We start from the raw sequence: 16977 nt of genomic DNA on the forward strand, positions 1-16977 counted from the left end.
AGAACAAGACACAATGACACAATGACACAACAAGATAACCAATAACAGATATTATAAAGTCATATGGATGTCACCGGTGCAAAGAAATTATATTTTAAATATGTAAGTGATCTGCTGCAATACTGTGCGAACCTCCAGCAGGAGGTAAAAAATGTATTTAGAAAAAATGTTACTGCGCTGATCCAAAGATTTTTTTAAAGTGCAATTTCATAAAGTGCTATTAAGCCATGTGCTAAATTGGTGCACAAACAACTATAAATGACGTGCTATATCTAGTGCAACTACATTAGTGGTGTATTTTATGGATAAACATGCGTGAGGATATCACATTTATATACCAAAAATAAATATTATAAAAACTGCATAGAATGTGCAATAAACAAAATGCTGAAAGTGAAAAAACGGCGGTTAATTGTCAACATGGAACAACAAAGGACAAAATCAATGCACGTTGTGCTCCTATGATGGGAATTTTACCGCCGATAGTGCTCCTTATGTGGATAAATACCAAAAATGTTAAATTATGATCAAAGTCCCATAAATAACTAGTAAATATGCAAACGATACTAAACAATTTCAATAATGGAACAGCAAACAATTTGTCAATTGAACGGTAAGTTCCAATGAGGGAATTCTATGCAGTTTTTATAATATTTATAATATTTATTTTTGGTATATAAATGTGATATCCTCACACATGTTTATCCATACAGTACACCACTAATGTTGTTGCACTAGATATAGCACGTCATTTATAGTTGTTTGTGCACCAATTTAGCACATGGCTTAATAGCACTTTATGAAATTGCACTTTTAAAAAATCTTTGGATCAGCACAGTAACATTTTTTCTAAATAACAGATATTAGCACCAAATAAAACAAAATAAAACTTTACTCTAATAAACCATCTGTACTATTTAAATACAACATAGAATAACACAGATGAAAAAACTAACAGAAAAAGCACACATGCGTACTATAGGTTCATTTTGTCACAAGTTAGCTACAGTATCTCTCCGCCATGCTTTTCAGTTTATAGTATAAAACTGGGGGCTTTTTTTCAGCTGGAACTTGTTGGAACTCAGTTCCTCCACCACTGGCTCAGACCCTCTGCTCTCTCCTCACCACCATCACTTGTAAACACAGAAGTCTGGCTTCTATGTTTACAAGTGACAGCTTGTCTCCCAAAGGCTCCCACAGATCTGATCTCCTGAGCAGCTCCCACTGAGTGCAGGATGGGGAAAAGGCAGATGCAGGTGTAGGGGTGTGGATGCCAACACCTCTACTGGATGATCTTCCTGCAAGTGAGAAAGAAGGGCGAACTACAGTGTGAGGGAAGGTTTCCGGAGCAGGCAGGGTGTTTCAGCTTAACACAGCAGAAAAAGTTGGACATGTAGAAGATGGTGGAGCTTTTAAGGAAAGGGGAGAATAAGGGGGTGGTGGGGGGATTGTATGCAGAGGTCAGAGCTGAAGAGGGGTGAAAGTGAGGTGTGGACGGGGGGAAGCGAAGACAAGCAGCTGTGGAAGAAGGCTGAGCTCTGCACTCTATGTAGCTCACCCCTGAACTTTGCACTCTGCAGGTAGTGTACCACCAAACTCTGCACATAGCACAACCCTGAACTCTGCACTCTGTGTGCAACCACCCCTTCGAACTCTGCCCTCTGTTCGTATTGAACTCCTGATATTTAATGCTGCCCATTGTGAAATTTGACCACACCCACTATTTAATGGAGGGTGTGTGTGGGGGAGAAGGGGATTTTGGGGGTCGTGGCTGAGTTCTTGCTCCTACTTTCAGAAAAAAAATGGCCTGATGAAACCTGACAATCTGGAGGGATTCCATGCACCCATGGAGAAGACATACAAATCCATACAGATGACTTCCTAAGCAGTATTCCAAACTAGTATTAACTTTCTGCATTCTATATTGATTTTTGTCAACACTTGTTTAGGATCATACAACACAAATCTGAGTGTACACAGATTATTCTGATAAATAAAAGCTGCTTACGGCACCCATGCTTCCTGAGACATCAAGTACTAGAGTCACCACTCTGTTTGAAGCCTGCAGCAATGTGAAGGTAGGTTCAGGAATTGGGGCTGTTGTTTGTGGAGTAGAACGTATATCATCGGAGTTCTTGATCACATCCCATGTACTTTTATGCTCGCACATCTTATTCTGTAAATTTGGTGCCTCCGCATTATGATTTGTAGCATCACAAAATTTAGTTATCTACAAAAATATTGATAATAATGAGGTTATATTGATATTAAATCTGGAACCATATTATAACATTATCGTGACTGAAGAGAATATTTGATTTTGTTTTTAACAATTATGAGTCCATCAGCAGTCATGTGTGTCATGTGTGTCATGTCATGTGTCATGTGTGTTTATCATTAGTTTATCATTCAGTCTGAACCCAGTGTTTAGACAGAATTTTGCTTGTTGGAAGATTCTGTGAATGGTCAAACTAAATTGTGGCCTGGGTATGCCCTATGACATCATTGACCAAATATAGTCATGTCCATATTTGGTCAAGGACATCACCCAGGAGACCTCTCCCCCTTTGTTTACATTCCACTGCAGAGACCAGGAGCTATTGTGTCCTGACGTGATCAGATATGTTGGCGAGATTTTACTTTCTGCAAGTCAGTGAGCATCCTTCATCTTGATTGATAAGTAGGGCAATGAGCAATGAGCAATGAGTAGGGGGTACAGGGGTACAATGGGAGGAGAATCTCTGGCTTTTCTTATTTTTAAAGGCGCTTCCAGATTACCCCCCCAGGGTTGTGTGGAAGAAACCCTTATCCTCGTCAACATGGGGACAAGATTCCTTCCGTGGGGGACTCCCCCACAGACAAGGTACCATCCCCATGTTGAGGGCAATGTGGTCTGTTATGGTTTTGGGGGGCTGCATACTCACCCTCTTTGCTTGCTTGCTGGGGGATCCCATGTTTTTTTTCCTTTTTTTGTAGGGGTCGGTCCCCCTTAAAATGTATATAGTTTGGAGAAGATCCCACAACATTTTTTTTTTGAGTAAACATCCATACCAGACAAGATTATGATATGTAATTTTTGGGGGAACATTTTTTTTTTGTGTGCGTGTGGTCCCCCATTAACATCTGTAGCAGATCTTCATCTAAGATATCTGGTATAGAGGGGAATCCCCAATCATATTTTTAAAAACTTCACAGGCAAGTTAAATGCATCCTTTAAGCTGTGTCTTTTTACATTTCACTTTAAGCTTTTTTAACCACTTGAGCCCCAGAAGGTTTTACCCCCATCCTGATATGGCGATACGGCACTGTGATACTTTAACTGAGCTTCACGCGGTCGTGCGTCAGTGTACCCAAATAACATTTTTGTCCTTTTTCCCACAAAAATAGTTTTTTTTAATATTATTTGATCACCTCTGCAGTTTTTATTTGTTTGCGCTATAAACAAAAACAGATCGACAATTTTGAAAAAAATACTTTTACTTTCTGCTATAAAACACACCCATTAAGAAAAAATGCATAAAATCAAATTTCTTCATAAATTTAGGTCAATATGTTTTCTGTTACATATTTTTGGTAAAAAAAAATCCCAATATTTTGAGTTATAGCATTTACAAACTATGGGATATTTTTATTTATAGAATTTTTATTCTTTTTTTTTTAATATTGTTGGTGATCAGAGACGAATAGCGGGAATGCGATATTTCGGCGGATAAATTTAGACAACTAACTGACGCTTTTGACACTTTTTTGGGAACCAGTGACACTGATACAGTGATCAGTGCTAAAAAATATGCACTATCACTGTGCTAATGACACTGGTAGGGAAGGGGTTGCTGACTGTGGGGGAGGTGCTTTGACTAGGGGAAGACAGAGATCCATGTTCCCACTTAGCATAAACACAGGATCAAAGCCTTCTCTGCTGACAGAATAGCAATCTGCAATCTGCCTTGTTTACATAGGAAGATTCCCGTTCTGCTTGTGTCCTGAATGATCGGCGGGTCCTGGTGGACATTGAGTCCGCCAGACCTGCTGATTGGGTTTCACTGTGTCCAATCATAGCAGGAGCAGGTCACCGACAGCACAGGCCCAGACTAGAAAGTGTCAGATCATATACTAGGTAAGTGATCTGGCACAGAGCGACTATCCTGCTGTAGTAAATAGATATGTGCATTCCCGTTCGTACGAATGTTATTTTCGTACGAAAATGTTCATTTTCGTACCCGCAGAATAATGTGTACATATGAAAAAAATAAAGCACCAAAATACGAAAACGACAGGATTACGAATGAGCTGCATAACGAACAACCGCAAATACGAACGAACGATCTGACGAAAATACGACAAAACGAAAACGGCAAAAGAACAAAAATTACATCTATAACAAAAGATTTGCATTCTGTATCCTGTTTGAATCCCTTCTCTGTTCGCACCCTCAGTCGTATGCTCACACGACATCCACAACAAAAGATTTGCATTCTGTATCCTGTTTGAATCCCTTCTCTGTTCACACCCTCAGTCGTATGCTCACACGACATCCACAACAAAAGACCCGCACCCTGTATTTTGAATTCCTTTTTTCTGTTTGTATTTTGGATTCAACAGAATGCAAATCTTTTGCCACAGATGTCACACGAACACACGACCGAAAACACCAAAAGAAAAAGGACCCAAAATACAGAATAGAAATCTTTTATTATAGATGTCATTTTCGTTTTTTTGAATGGGCAGTGAGTGTAGTTAGTGAAGCAGCTTCTCTTTTGTGCTGAGTAGTACAGTAAAGCCAAATAAACTTTTCTGTGGATTTTCATCTGAAGGGAGATCAGTTGGCCAGACTTTTGAACCCAAAAATGGTTTTCTGATGGAGTTTAAAAACGAACACATTTTCTGAGAACGAACGGAAAACGATCGTTTTTATGTTTGTTGTTAAAAAAGTCTGACCAAGTGTATGGGGCTTAACAATCGTTAATATGGATGAGCCGCGTGTTGAAAGTGCCGCGAATCCCCGCGATATATTTACGAAAGTACAAAATGACGAAAATCCTTTTTCTGTTCGTATCTTCAGTCACATGCCCACATGACATCCACAACAAATTGTCATAGATGTCACACTAACACACGACCGAAAACACGAACAGAAAAAGGAATCAAAAACACAGAATGCAAATCATTGACGAAAATTCACGGAAATTATTGTCTAACGAGTAATGAACATGAATTAAACAGAATAACGAACCATCCCGCATGTACGAAAATAAAACGGTAACGAAAATACGAAACGATCGGAATACGAAAAAATCTTGTCGTACGAAAAACGAACGGGAATGAACAGGAAAACGGGTGTCTTACGAAAAACGAACGGAAACGAACCTACGGAACGATACGAAACAGAACAAAAAAAAACGAAAAATTTTTCTGTGCACATGTCTAGTAGTAAATGTACTTGGGGCAGTCGCTAAGTGGTTAAAATCACTGCACCCCACTGAACTCAATTAAAAAAAAAAATTCACTTTGGTTCATGTCCCCCAGAGCGCTGCCCAGTTTACGATGCCAGTTGTTTGATTATCCCTTTCCTATTAGCCAGAAAAAAATGTACATTACTGATTTCTAATGCCGCGTACACACGATCGATTTTCAGCATTTAAAAAAACTATGCTTTTTTTTAGCCTCTAGAAAAAGCAACGTTTTTTCCAACTTCATCATTAAAACGACGTTACCCACACACGATCGTTACAAAAAAAAATGCTCTAGCAAAGCGCAGTGACGTACAACACGTACGACGGGGAAGTTTCATGCGGATGACGCCACCCTTGGGGCTGCTTTAGCTGATTTTGTGTTAGTAAAAGACGATTCACGCTTTTCTGTCTGTTACAGCGTGATGAATGTGCTTACTCCATTACGAACGGTAGTTTTACCAGAACGAGCGTTCCCATCTCATAACTTGCTTTTGAGCATGCGCAGGTTTTTCACGTCGTTTTAGCCCACACGCGGTCATTTTTTACAACCCGAAAAACTACATAGTTTAAAACGTTGTTAAAAAATTCAGCATGTTCGATTTTTTTTTTTGTCGTTTTTCAGAACCCGAAAAACGATGTGAAGCCCACACACGATCGTTTTAAATGACATTTTTTAAAACATCGTTTTTTTTATGCCGAAAAATGATCGTGTGTACGCGGCATAAGGATCGGCTCCCACTGACTTTAGAAAGGTTCACATTTGACATCCTAACTTTAGTAAATTTCAGCATACCCATCCTGAGCCAAAACCCAGGTTCGGCTCATCACTGTTGTAGTATTGTAACACATTAATTGATCCAAACTCTTGGGGGTCAGTTTATCAATATTTTTGCTTAAGATTCAGTAACCTTTCACCCAAGATTCACACATTTTTCTGCCTGTACCTTAGGTTAAAGTTTGCTTGAAACTAAAGTGAAAACATTAATAAATAGATCTCTTGGGTATAACAAAGCAGCCAATTTGTGCAAAATCCCCCATCTGAAAGCCAGGAAGCAAATAGAAAATTATTTGCTGTATATAATATCATTTAACATGAGTATTATCAGTATACATGTATAAGGCATTTGTACCACATAACACCAGTCCCCCACCACACGGTCAGACTTTCCAACGGGCAAACCTCCGTCTGAATTTCCGACAAAAAAATAGAGAACCTGCTCTCTATCTAAGTCCATCGGAAATTCCGAAAGAAAAAGTCAGATGGGGCATACACACGGTCGGAATATCCGATGAAAAGCTCCCATCTGACTTTTTCTGTCTGAAATTCCGACTATGTGTACGCATTAGACTGAGAACTGAGCAATCAAAGACCGCTGATCGCTCAGTTCTTGGTCCTCTGTAAACAGAGAGATGGTGACTGTCAGCCACTGGTTCTCTGCTATGTCCCTCCTAGGCTCTCTGTTGCACCAGGCTGTAGAGGGGGTGGGTGCTACTGGCTCAAGCTCTCAGAAGCTCGCTTAGAATCTGATCCTTAAAATACGGTGTCTGCAGAGCCTGGATCAGCCCTGTGACATCAGCTAACAGCGGGCTTTAGCAAACGGCCAGCTGAATACAGTTCACAGGAGTGAAGAATGAAATTAAGCGCTCTGACCATTCTTCTGCTTAAACATAACATGAACCATACAGGAGAAAGGCTTGAGCTGCTTGCCATGTTTCGGCTATAGCGTGGGCGGCAAGTGGTTAAATATGTCATCATGTCATTGTATTATTATTAATAATAATATTATTATTATACAGGATTTATATAGCGTCAACCGTTTACGTAGTGTATGTGACAAATTGCAAAGAATAACTATTACATTGCACAGGTGATTATAACAATTTTGATATCTTGTCATGACATACTTACATCAGGTAATGCCTGTAAATGCATTATAGATTCTTGGGAAGTTTGGCTTATATCGGGTACAAAGACACAATTGTCAGCATCATAGGTGTTATTCTGACGTACACATGTACAATCAGGAGGATTTGTACATGTGTATGGTCTGTAAATACCTTTAAGTTCAGTTGAACACCTGTTAAAGAAATAATAAGATCCGGTATAATTAAAGAACTGTACTTAGTTTTATGAGAATAATGACAATCCTCTCTACCAGTAAGTAATGTTCAAGAAAAAGTGATCACAAATACATGGGTGTATCTATAGTGACAGTTTGTTTAGTTTTGAAAAGCGTGTGGAAAGGTCAGAACATCTATCAGGTTGTTATTGCTGCCTGTGTAGGGAGATCATCTCTCTATGGGGAAACCTGTTCCAGTATTGTTTTCTAAGGATTTCTCTTCTCCTCATTTCCATTCAGGGACAGTAAATTATATACACATATACTTTTTGGAAGGGCATTGGGTGCAAGGTTTTGTCTAGGGGAGAAGGGAAGCATTTTCACTTACCCGATCCTCTGCTGTCCATGTGGATGGCTCTCCCCATGCTCCAGCACTGGACTGTTCCTCAGCATCATTACGTCCAATACAGGGCTATAGAGGACCTTGCTTTGGTTTTGATGACATCAGAACCTTAGACCACTGGAGTTGGGGGGGGGGGGGGGGGGGGAGACACTGCAGGTACCGATCCAGCAGCGTGAAGGAGGAAATAAGTGGGTAAATAAATCTTCTTTTCTGTGTCCCCCAGATCCAAGTGAGGAATTAACCCTTGCAGTGCAGGTGCAGCACCACTGGAAGTGAGAAGTTTAGAGTGGTATTAACCCAAAACTAAACATTTAATCTGTTGGCGTTAAGCGCACGTAAATATGTGCCTCTCGTTGGCCGGACCTTGGCGCAGAGGAGTCACATATTTGCGTGCAATAGCACCAACAGAGCTGCGCCGATAGTGTGCACCCTGCGCATTTCCGGTACAGTGACCAGCAGCTCATGGAAAGCTCCCAATCGCTGCTTGCTATCAGGAGTTTTCGGATCATGTGATCGCTGTGATAGCCAATCACGGCCGTCACATAGCCACAAGCCCTGCTTCTAGGAAATCCAAACCCCTCAAAGGGCCGGTGGGAGCTGTCGCCAAGGGGTTAATATAATGCAGCTTACCAATCATTAGATATGGTGGCTGCATTAGTTTTATTTTTTTACGCTTTTTTCTCTCTTTCTTAACCTAGTGATCTGTCCAGTAACACACCTCCTGTATTAGAGTGCCCTCACACTGTATGAAGGAGCAACAGAGACCCCTTTGAACAGCAGCATTGGCAGCCTTGAGTGAGGGGAGTGTTAGATGCACTAGCAGATTTGCATATACTAACAAATTGAAGCCAAACTTCAGTTTACACTTCATAAGCAGTTACAGCAACAGTTGTGTTTCTTTTGGGGCAAAGGTTTTAAATAGATTAAAAAAAAGCTGATTATTGTAAGCACCACTGTTAGTGGTAAACAGTTAGGGCCAGATTCACGTAGAGCGACGCAATTTTAGTTTGTCCTAACGTATGTCAGTTAAGTTAAGGCGGCTCAATTTTGTGACGTAAGTGCCGTATCCACAGAGCATTTGCGCCCAAATGTGCGCCCGCGTAACGTAAATACCGAGGCGTAAGGCGGGGTTATTGCAATTGGGAAGGAAGTGGGCGTGCTCCATTGAAATGACCCGTGACCCCATGCAAATGAAGGGCCGGCCGTACTGCGCATGTGCGCACAAATCTGCACCTCACTGGGCATGCTCAGAACTCGGCCCGGCGCAATCAGTGAGATGGGAAAAAGGCCAAGCAGACTTAGTGAGATACGCCCTGTGTATAAATAGCCCCACACAAACGCCCTTCCATTGCAAAAGTACATCCCTGTGTTCCCTTTCCTAAAGCAAGTTGCTTTTGCTCTGTTGTTTGTTGGTGTTTGTTGGTTAGTGTAGTATTGTTAGATTAAAGATTTATTGTAGTAGGAGGTTGTAGTAGCTGTGTGTTTTTTCTGAGTGTTTTTTCTGTTTGTTTTTTCTGTGTTTCTTTTTGATTTTGTATTAGCTGTCTGCTTGTGTTGTTTGATATTGCTGTCTGTTTTTTGCTGTCTGATTTTTGGGTGTGTTTGTTCTGTGTCTTTTTGTGTGTGTTTGTTCTGTGTGTATTTGTGTGTGTTTGTTCTGTTTGTTTTTTGTGTTTGTTTGGTGCTGAGTGTTGGGTGAGATGGCACCAAAGAGACGAAAGTTGAATTTTTCGGTGCGAGAAAAGCAAATACTTGCCAGGGCCATCACCCGATATGGGCGATATTTGCATGGCCCTGAGAGCCGGGACATCCTCCCGGCCAGGAAGAGGGCGATCCTTCAGCAAATTACTGACGAGATCAATGCAGGGGGGGGGGAGACGAGGACCCCCAGTGGGATAGCTAAGAAGATCAATGATCTCGGGAGCCTGGTCCGTGACATGATGGCCAAGATAAATGCCCATGCCACGGACACTGGCGGAGGACCACCCTGCCCCGTCAGGCTGACTGAGGAGGAGTGGGCAGTGGCCCGGTGCTTCCACAGCCAACAAGTGGTGGGCCTGCCTGGCTTTGACTCCGAGGAGGGCGTGAGGACAGGTAAGTTTTTTTTTTCTATCTGGCTAGTAGCATGTGTGGGTGGGGGAAGGGAATATGTGCCAAGTGTGTGGATCCTTCAACCTGTGTATGTTTTATGTCATCCACAGATGGCCAGGAGATTGCAGGGCTATCAGGCCAGTCCGCACCAACCCCCGGACACCAGACTACAGAAGAGCCCCAAGAAGGGCAGGAGTCCTCAGGGGAGGGGAGTGGCCACAACTCCCCTCATGAGGAGGTTGAGGGGGGGAGGATGAGGGGGGGGTGGGGATGATCGGATGGACCTTGCCAGGGAAATCCTTTTGACTTTGGATGTGGTTCCCCCTGAGGCTACCCCTGAGGCTGGCAGCAGTCAGGCCTCCATCAGGGGTAGCCCCTCCTACTCCTCCCTCAACAGGGCTCCCCCACAAGGGTCTCTCTCTCCCCTCCTCCCAGGCCACAAGCCTCAGCTGCAGGCAGGAAGGCTACCCAGAAGACCAGGGGGGTGGCCGAGGTTCTGCCTGCCAATCTGCGGAGGGACCAGGCCCGGCAGACCCAACATCTGGGTCAGGTCACCCGGACTTTGACCCATATGGAGGACAACCTGGGCTCAATTAAGAATTCGGTCAATGAAGTGGGCACAAACTCCTTGGCGGTCATAACATGCATTTGTGACCTGCAGACCGCCACAGCAGGCGTGGCCCTGGAGGTGAGTGCCCTGACCCAGGCTGTCTACGCAAACACCCAGGCTGTCCAGGCCACTGCCCTCACTGTGGGCCTGAACAGAATCGCCGTGGCCTTGGAGGGCAGGCCAGCAGGAGGACAGTCACCAGGGGAGGCTCCTCCTTCCCCTGCTCCCCCCCATGAGCCCCCCCTGTTGGCCGTGGCCGTGCCCGGCCCAGGCGTAGCTCACGCCGCCGCCGTTAATTTTGGTTGTACTTTTGATTTTTGATTTTTATTATTTTTTAAATTATACTGTGATTATGATTTGTTTTATGTGTGTGAATGATGTATGAATGTGGGGGTGACATTCCTGATGAAAAAAGGGTGTCACCCTCAGTTTTGGTGGAGTAGGGATCCCCAGGACCAGGGAGAAGTGAATGGTGTATGAATGCACAGTGACATAATTGGAGCCGTGGCGGGGCGTTGCTGCTCCCTAGTACCATGGGGGGTACTTGGGTCTAATCCAATTCGATGAGGATGTGATGTGTCTGTGCTAGGGACCACAGTGGGTGTGCATGCATGCATTCTCATTGTGCCATGATTAATGTGTGTGTTTACTGTGCAAAGATGCCTTCTGCGAGGCGTCTCCTGGCTGCTGTTTCCTCAGAAGAGGGGGTACCCTTGGTTACTAAAGTCACTAGTATAGCTATGAGCATGGATGCCCCTGGCATGTAGGCATACAGATTGTTGTCCTGCAAGTGTGTGTGCTCAGCTCTTCCCTAACGGTGTTGCTTTAGCTGACATTTACACGGCTGGTGTAAAGTTAGGGCAGCTTTTATAAGGTGTAATTTTCCGCCGTGAAACTAGCAGATGCGCACAGGGCGTAGCCTACGCCGCACAAGCGTACTTTTGTGGATCGCCCTATCTTTCTCATTTGCATATTAGCATAGAAAATCAATGGTGTGTCTAGCGTATTTTGCGCTTCAAGATGCGCCGGTGTAATCGTTTTACGTCAGACGGAAAAATCTGTTTTTCCAGCGTATTTCGATTTGAGGATACGGCGCAAAGATACGCGCGGCGCATTTTTGAATTACGCCGCGCATCTCTAGATACGTCGGCGTAAGTGCTTTGTGAATCTGGCCCTTAGTCTCGGCACTCTAATGTCTACACCTACAGGACAGCTTGTTCTGTTGAAAAACATGAGACTTACTGGCTAGATCACCAGGTAAAATAAAACAAATGCAGCCATCATATCTAAGAATCCATAAGCTGCAATATAATAAATGTTTGCTTTTGGGTTTAATACCACTTTAACTGCTTGCCGACCAGCCGCAGTTATACGGCAGGTCGGCAGGTCGGCTCTGCTGGGCGAGATCACGTAGCTGAACGTCATCGCCGAGCAGCCAATAGGGGAGCGCACGAGCGCCCCCTGCTCGCCCCTGACGCCGACGCGCATGCCCGGCGGGCGCGATCACCGCCGGGGCACCCGCGATCACTCGTTACAGAGCGAGAACCAGGAGCTGTGTGTGTAAACACACAGCTCCCGGTCCTGTCAGGGGAGAAATGCTGATCTTCTGTTCATACAATGTATGAACAGCGATCAGTCATTTCCCCAAGTCAGTTCACCCCCCTTCAGTTAGAACACACCCAGGGAACATACTTAACCCCTTCCTCGCCCCCTAGTGTTAACCCCTTCCCTGCCAGTGGCATTTTTATAGTAATCAATGCATTTTTTATAGCACTGATCGCTATAAAAATGGCAATGGTCCCAAAAATGTTTTAAAAGTGTCCGAAGTGTCTGCCATAATGTCGCAGTACCGAAAAAAATCGCTGATCGCCGCCATTACTAGTAAAAAAAAATATTAATAAAAATGACATAAAACTATCCCCTATTTTTTAAACGCTATAACTTTTGCGCAAACCAATTAATAAACGATTATTGCGATTTTTTTTTACAAAAAATATGTAGAAGAATACGTATCGGCCTAAACTGAGATTTTTATATATATATATAATTTTGGGGGATATTTATTATAGCAAAAAGTAAAAAATATTATTTTTTTCAAAATTGTCGCTCTATTTTTGTTTATAGCGCAAAAACTAAAAACCGCAGAGGTGATCAAATACCACCAAAAGAAAGCTCTATTTTTAGGAAAAAAAGGACGCCAATTTTGTTTGGGAGCGACGTCGCACGACCGCGCAATTGTCAGTTAAAGCAACGCAGTGCTGAATCGCAAAAAGTGGCCTGGTCTTTGACCAGCAATATGGTTCGGGGCTTAAGTAGTTAAAGTTTCCCAGAGTTGGGCTTTAAGATAAAGTAAAGTACTAAAGTAAGTAAAGTACTAAAGGCAAAACTTTTTTTTAGTTATGGATGGAGTGGAGATGGATTAGAACACCTGTCAGTTTTTATTGCTGTCTGCACCCCCATTAAGGAGATTCACCCTCTTTATTTGTCCTGTTTACTGTTATCACTAAAAGTGGAGGTAAAAGAAAATCCCAAATTTTGGGTTGTCCCCAGAAAAGTAATAGAGGGAAAATCTTCCAATGGGGATACTAGTTCTGGTGAGCTGGGGGTCCCCTAGAAATTCCCTTAATTTTCAGGGATTGCCTCTCACTTCATGTTTGGCTATGGGACAGGAAGTAAAGGCTAATCTCCGCAATGGGACACAGATGGCGAACAAAAATCCGACAGAGGTTATAACCCTCCCTTGCTCTATTTGCTCCATAGTTCTACTTTGAACTCAATAGTGGCCTAGATTCAAGAAGCAATTGCGTCTGCGTAACCATAGTTACGCAGCGCAATTGCTTACTTGCGCCGGCGTTACGAATGCTCCTGATTCAGGAACCTCATTACGCCGACGGCAGCCTAAGATATGACTAGCATAAGGCTCTTATGCCAGTCATATCGTAGGCTGCATTCTTACGTTGGCCGCTAGGGGGCGTTCCCGTTGTGGTCAGCGTATAGTATGCAAATTGCATACTAACGCCGATTCACAACCCTACGCGAGCCCTGCGTATGCAGTTTACGTCGTTTGCGTACGTCGGGTTTCGCGTAAGGCTGCTCCTGCTAATAGCAGGGGCAGCCAATGTTAAGTATACCCGTCGTTCCCGCGTCGCAAAGTTTAAATTTTACGTTGTTTGCGTAAGTGAATTGTGAATGGCGCTGGACGCCATTCACGTTCATTTTGCCGCAATGCACGTCGGGAAAGTTTCCCGACGGAGCATGCGCACTACGCTCGGCGCGGGAACGCGCCTAATTTAAATGATCCACGCCCCCTACGGGATCATTTAAATTACGCGCCCTTACGCCGGGCATTTTTGAGGAGCGCCCACGCAAAATACGTGGCTACTGCTTCGTGAATGAAGCGTAGCGCAAATAATTTGCGGGGGCGCAGGGCAAAAACGGACGCTGCGCCTCCGTAAGGAGTGCGCAGCGGTACCTGAATCTACCCCAGTGATTTTAAAAGCAGTTATAAATGATAAATGCATACCTCCCAACTTTTTGAGAAGAGAATAAGGGACACCTATTAGCAAAAGTATGTAGGCATAGGACACACACCCTGTCACACCCACTTAAAGGAGAATTCTACAAAAAAAATGATAAGTGCTTTTTTTTACCTCTAGTATTCCGTTATACTGAAAGGTTTAGCACTGGGAAACACCTTTTTAAAGATAAATAGTGCATTTTATATACAACTATATAGCTCAGACAAACATGAGGGACACATAAGGAGGAATTAGGGACAGAGAGACTTTGTTGCAAATCAGGGACAGTCCCTCGAAATCAGGGACAGTTGGGAGCTACATAAATGGTTCACAAAACCCACCAAAATAGAAAACTGTTGTTAAAGTGGTTGTAAAGCCTCAAGGTTTTTCCCTTTAATGCATTTTAATGTGCTGCAGCTCCCTTCCTCCCCTTTTCTCTTACCTGAGCCCGATACGATCCAGTGTTGTGCACGTGCCCAGTAGCTCCAGCCGCTGTGTTTCTCCTCATTGGACAGTGATTGCAGCAGGAGCCATATGCTCCCACTGCTATCAATCAACTCCAGTACACGGGAGTGGGGCCAAGTCCCACTGTCTGTGTCAATGGACACAGCAGCGGGACTACGGAGCGCACCAGAGCGCCCCCAGGGTAAATGGCTTTCCCTGGGGGCATCCGATTAGTAGAATGGGCAAGGAGCACCGGTGGTGCACCCCGGAAGAAGAGGGTTGGGGCTGCTCTGTGCAAAACGATTGCACACAGCAGGTAAGTATAGGCATTTTGTTATTTGTATTTAACCTCTTGACCACTGGGCACTTAAACCCCCTTCCTAACCAGACCAATTTTCAGCTTTCGGTGCTCTCACAATTTGAATGACATTACTCATACATTAGTCATACAACATTGTACCCTATGAAATTTCTGTCCTTTTTTTCACACAAATAGAGCTTTCTTTTGGTGGTATTTGATCACCTCTGGGTTTTTTATTTTTTGCGCTATAAAAGAAAAAAGACTAAAAATTCTGTAAAAATATATAAATTGTTCTCGTTTCTGTCATATTTCTCACACACAGCATATGCATACCACAAATTACACCCCAAAACACAATCTGCTATTACTCCAGAGTATGGCGATACCAAATGTGTGAGACTTTTACACAGCGTGGCCACATACAGAGGCCCAACATGCAGGGAGCACCATCAGGCGTTCTGGAGCACCCAGACCAGTTCTGACATTTCTCTCCTACACGTAAAAATCATCATTTATTTTCTAGAAAATTACATAGAAACACAAAACATTATATATGCTTCTTTAGCAAAGACCCTAGAGAATAGAATGGCGGCCATTACAACTTTTTATCTTGCACAGTATTTTCGCAGATATTTTTTGAACACGTGTTTTAAAAAAAAACAGTTTTGGGCTTAAAAAAACACAAAACAGTAAAGTTAGCCCAATGTTTTTGCATACTATGAAAGATGAAGTTACGCCGAGTAAATAGATACCCAATATGTCACCCTTCAAAATTGCACACGCTCGTGGAATGGCGCCAAACTTTGCTACTAAAAATCCCATAGGTGACGTTTTAATTATTTTTATTAGTTACATGTTTTTAGTTACAGAGGAGGTCTACGGCCAAGATGATTGCTCTCACTCTAACATTCACAGCGATGCCTCAAATGTGTAGCTTGAACACCGGTTTCATATGTGGGCGGGACTACGTGTGCGTTCGCTTCTGTGTGCACACAGGGACAGGGGCGCTTTAAAAATATATATATATATTTTATTGTTCATTTTACTTTATTTTTACTTTATTTTAGTTTGACACCTTTTCCCCAAAAATAAATTTTTTGATCACTTTTATTCCTATTATAAGGAATGTAAACATCCCTTGTAATAGGAATATAGCATGACAGGTCCTCTTTAGGCCTTGTACTCACGAGCAGACATGTCCGATGAAACCGGTCCGCGGACCGTTTTTATCGGACATGTCTGCCCGGGGACTTCTGTTCGATGGCTATACACACCATCGAACAGAACTCCGCGCGTAAACAATACGCGGGGCGTGTCCGTGGTGTCGCTGCGTCGATGACGCGGTGTCGCTGCATCGATGACGCGGTGTCGCCGCGACAATGACGCGGCGACTTGGGCGGGCCTGCCTTTTAAATGCTTCCACGCATGCGTCGAAGTCATTCGACGCATGCGAGGGATGGCGGGCGGCCGGACATGTACGGTAGGTCTGTACAGACGACCGTACATGTCGGGGGGACAGGTTTCCAGCGGACTGTTTTAAAGCAAGTCCAGGAAACAGTTGTCCGCTGGAAACCTGTCCGATCTGCCCGAAAATGGTCCGCTCGTGCCTACACACGGCCAAACATGTCTGCTGAAACTGGTCCGCGGACCAGTTTCAGCAGACATGTTTGGTCGTGAGTACCGGGCCATACAGTGAGATATGGGGTCAATAAGACCCCACATTTCACCTCTAGGCTGGGAAGCCAGGAAAAAAAATCCTGGCTTCGATCGTAGCGGTGAGTGGTGAGTATTGCGGAGTATTGGCAAGGTATTGGAGTATTGGCAAGGTATTGCAGAGTATTGGCGCATTGGGAAGCCAGGAAAAAAAATCCTGGCTTTGATCGTAGCGGTGAGTGGTGAGTATTGCGGAGTATTGGCAAGGTATTGGAGTATTGGCAAGGTATTGCAGAGTATTGGCGCATTGCAGAGTATTGGAGTATTGCAGAGTATTGGAGTATTGCGGAGTATTGCAGAGTATTGGAGTATTGCAGAGTATTGCAGAGTATTGCGGAGTATTGGAGTATTGCAGAGTATTGGCGTATTGCAGAGTATTGGCGT

The 16977-nt window shown here is 43.6% G+C and overlaps 1 protein-coding gene across 1 annotated transcript in view; it reads right to left on the reverse strand.

Annotated features, from left to right (window-relative positions):
* LOC120945737 (calcium-activated chloride channel regulator 1-like) overlaps positions 1-16977 on the reverse strand; it is a 93457-nt gene that overhangs the window by 54267 nt on the left and 22213 nt on the right. Inside the window, exons 5-6 of the mRNA XM_040360102.1 lie at positions 7363-7531; positions 2009-2230 (exon numbers count right to left, since the gene is read on the reverse strand). Coding sequence (XP_040216036.1) covers positions 2009-2230; positions 7363-7531 — 391 coding nt within the window. The remainder of the gene's footprint in view (positions 1-2008; positions 2231-7362; positions 7532-16977) is intronic.

This window comes from Rana temporaria, chromosome 7, assembly GCF_905171775.1.
Source record: "Rana temporaria chromosome 7, aRanTem1.1, whole genome shotgun sequence".
Taxonomy (NCBI): domain Eukaryota; kingdom Metazoa; phylum Chordata; class Amphibia; order Anura; family Ranidae; genus Rana; species Rana temporaria.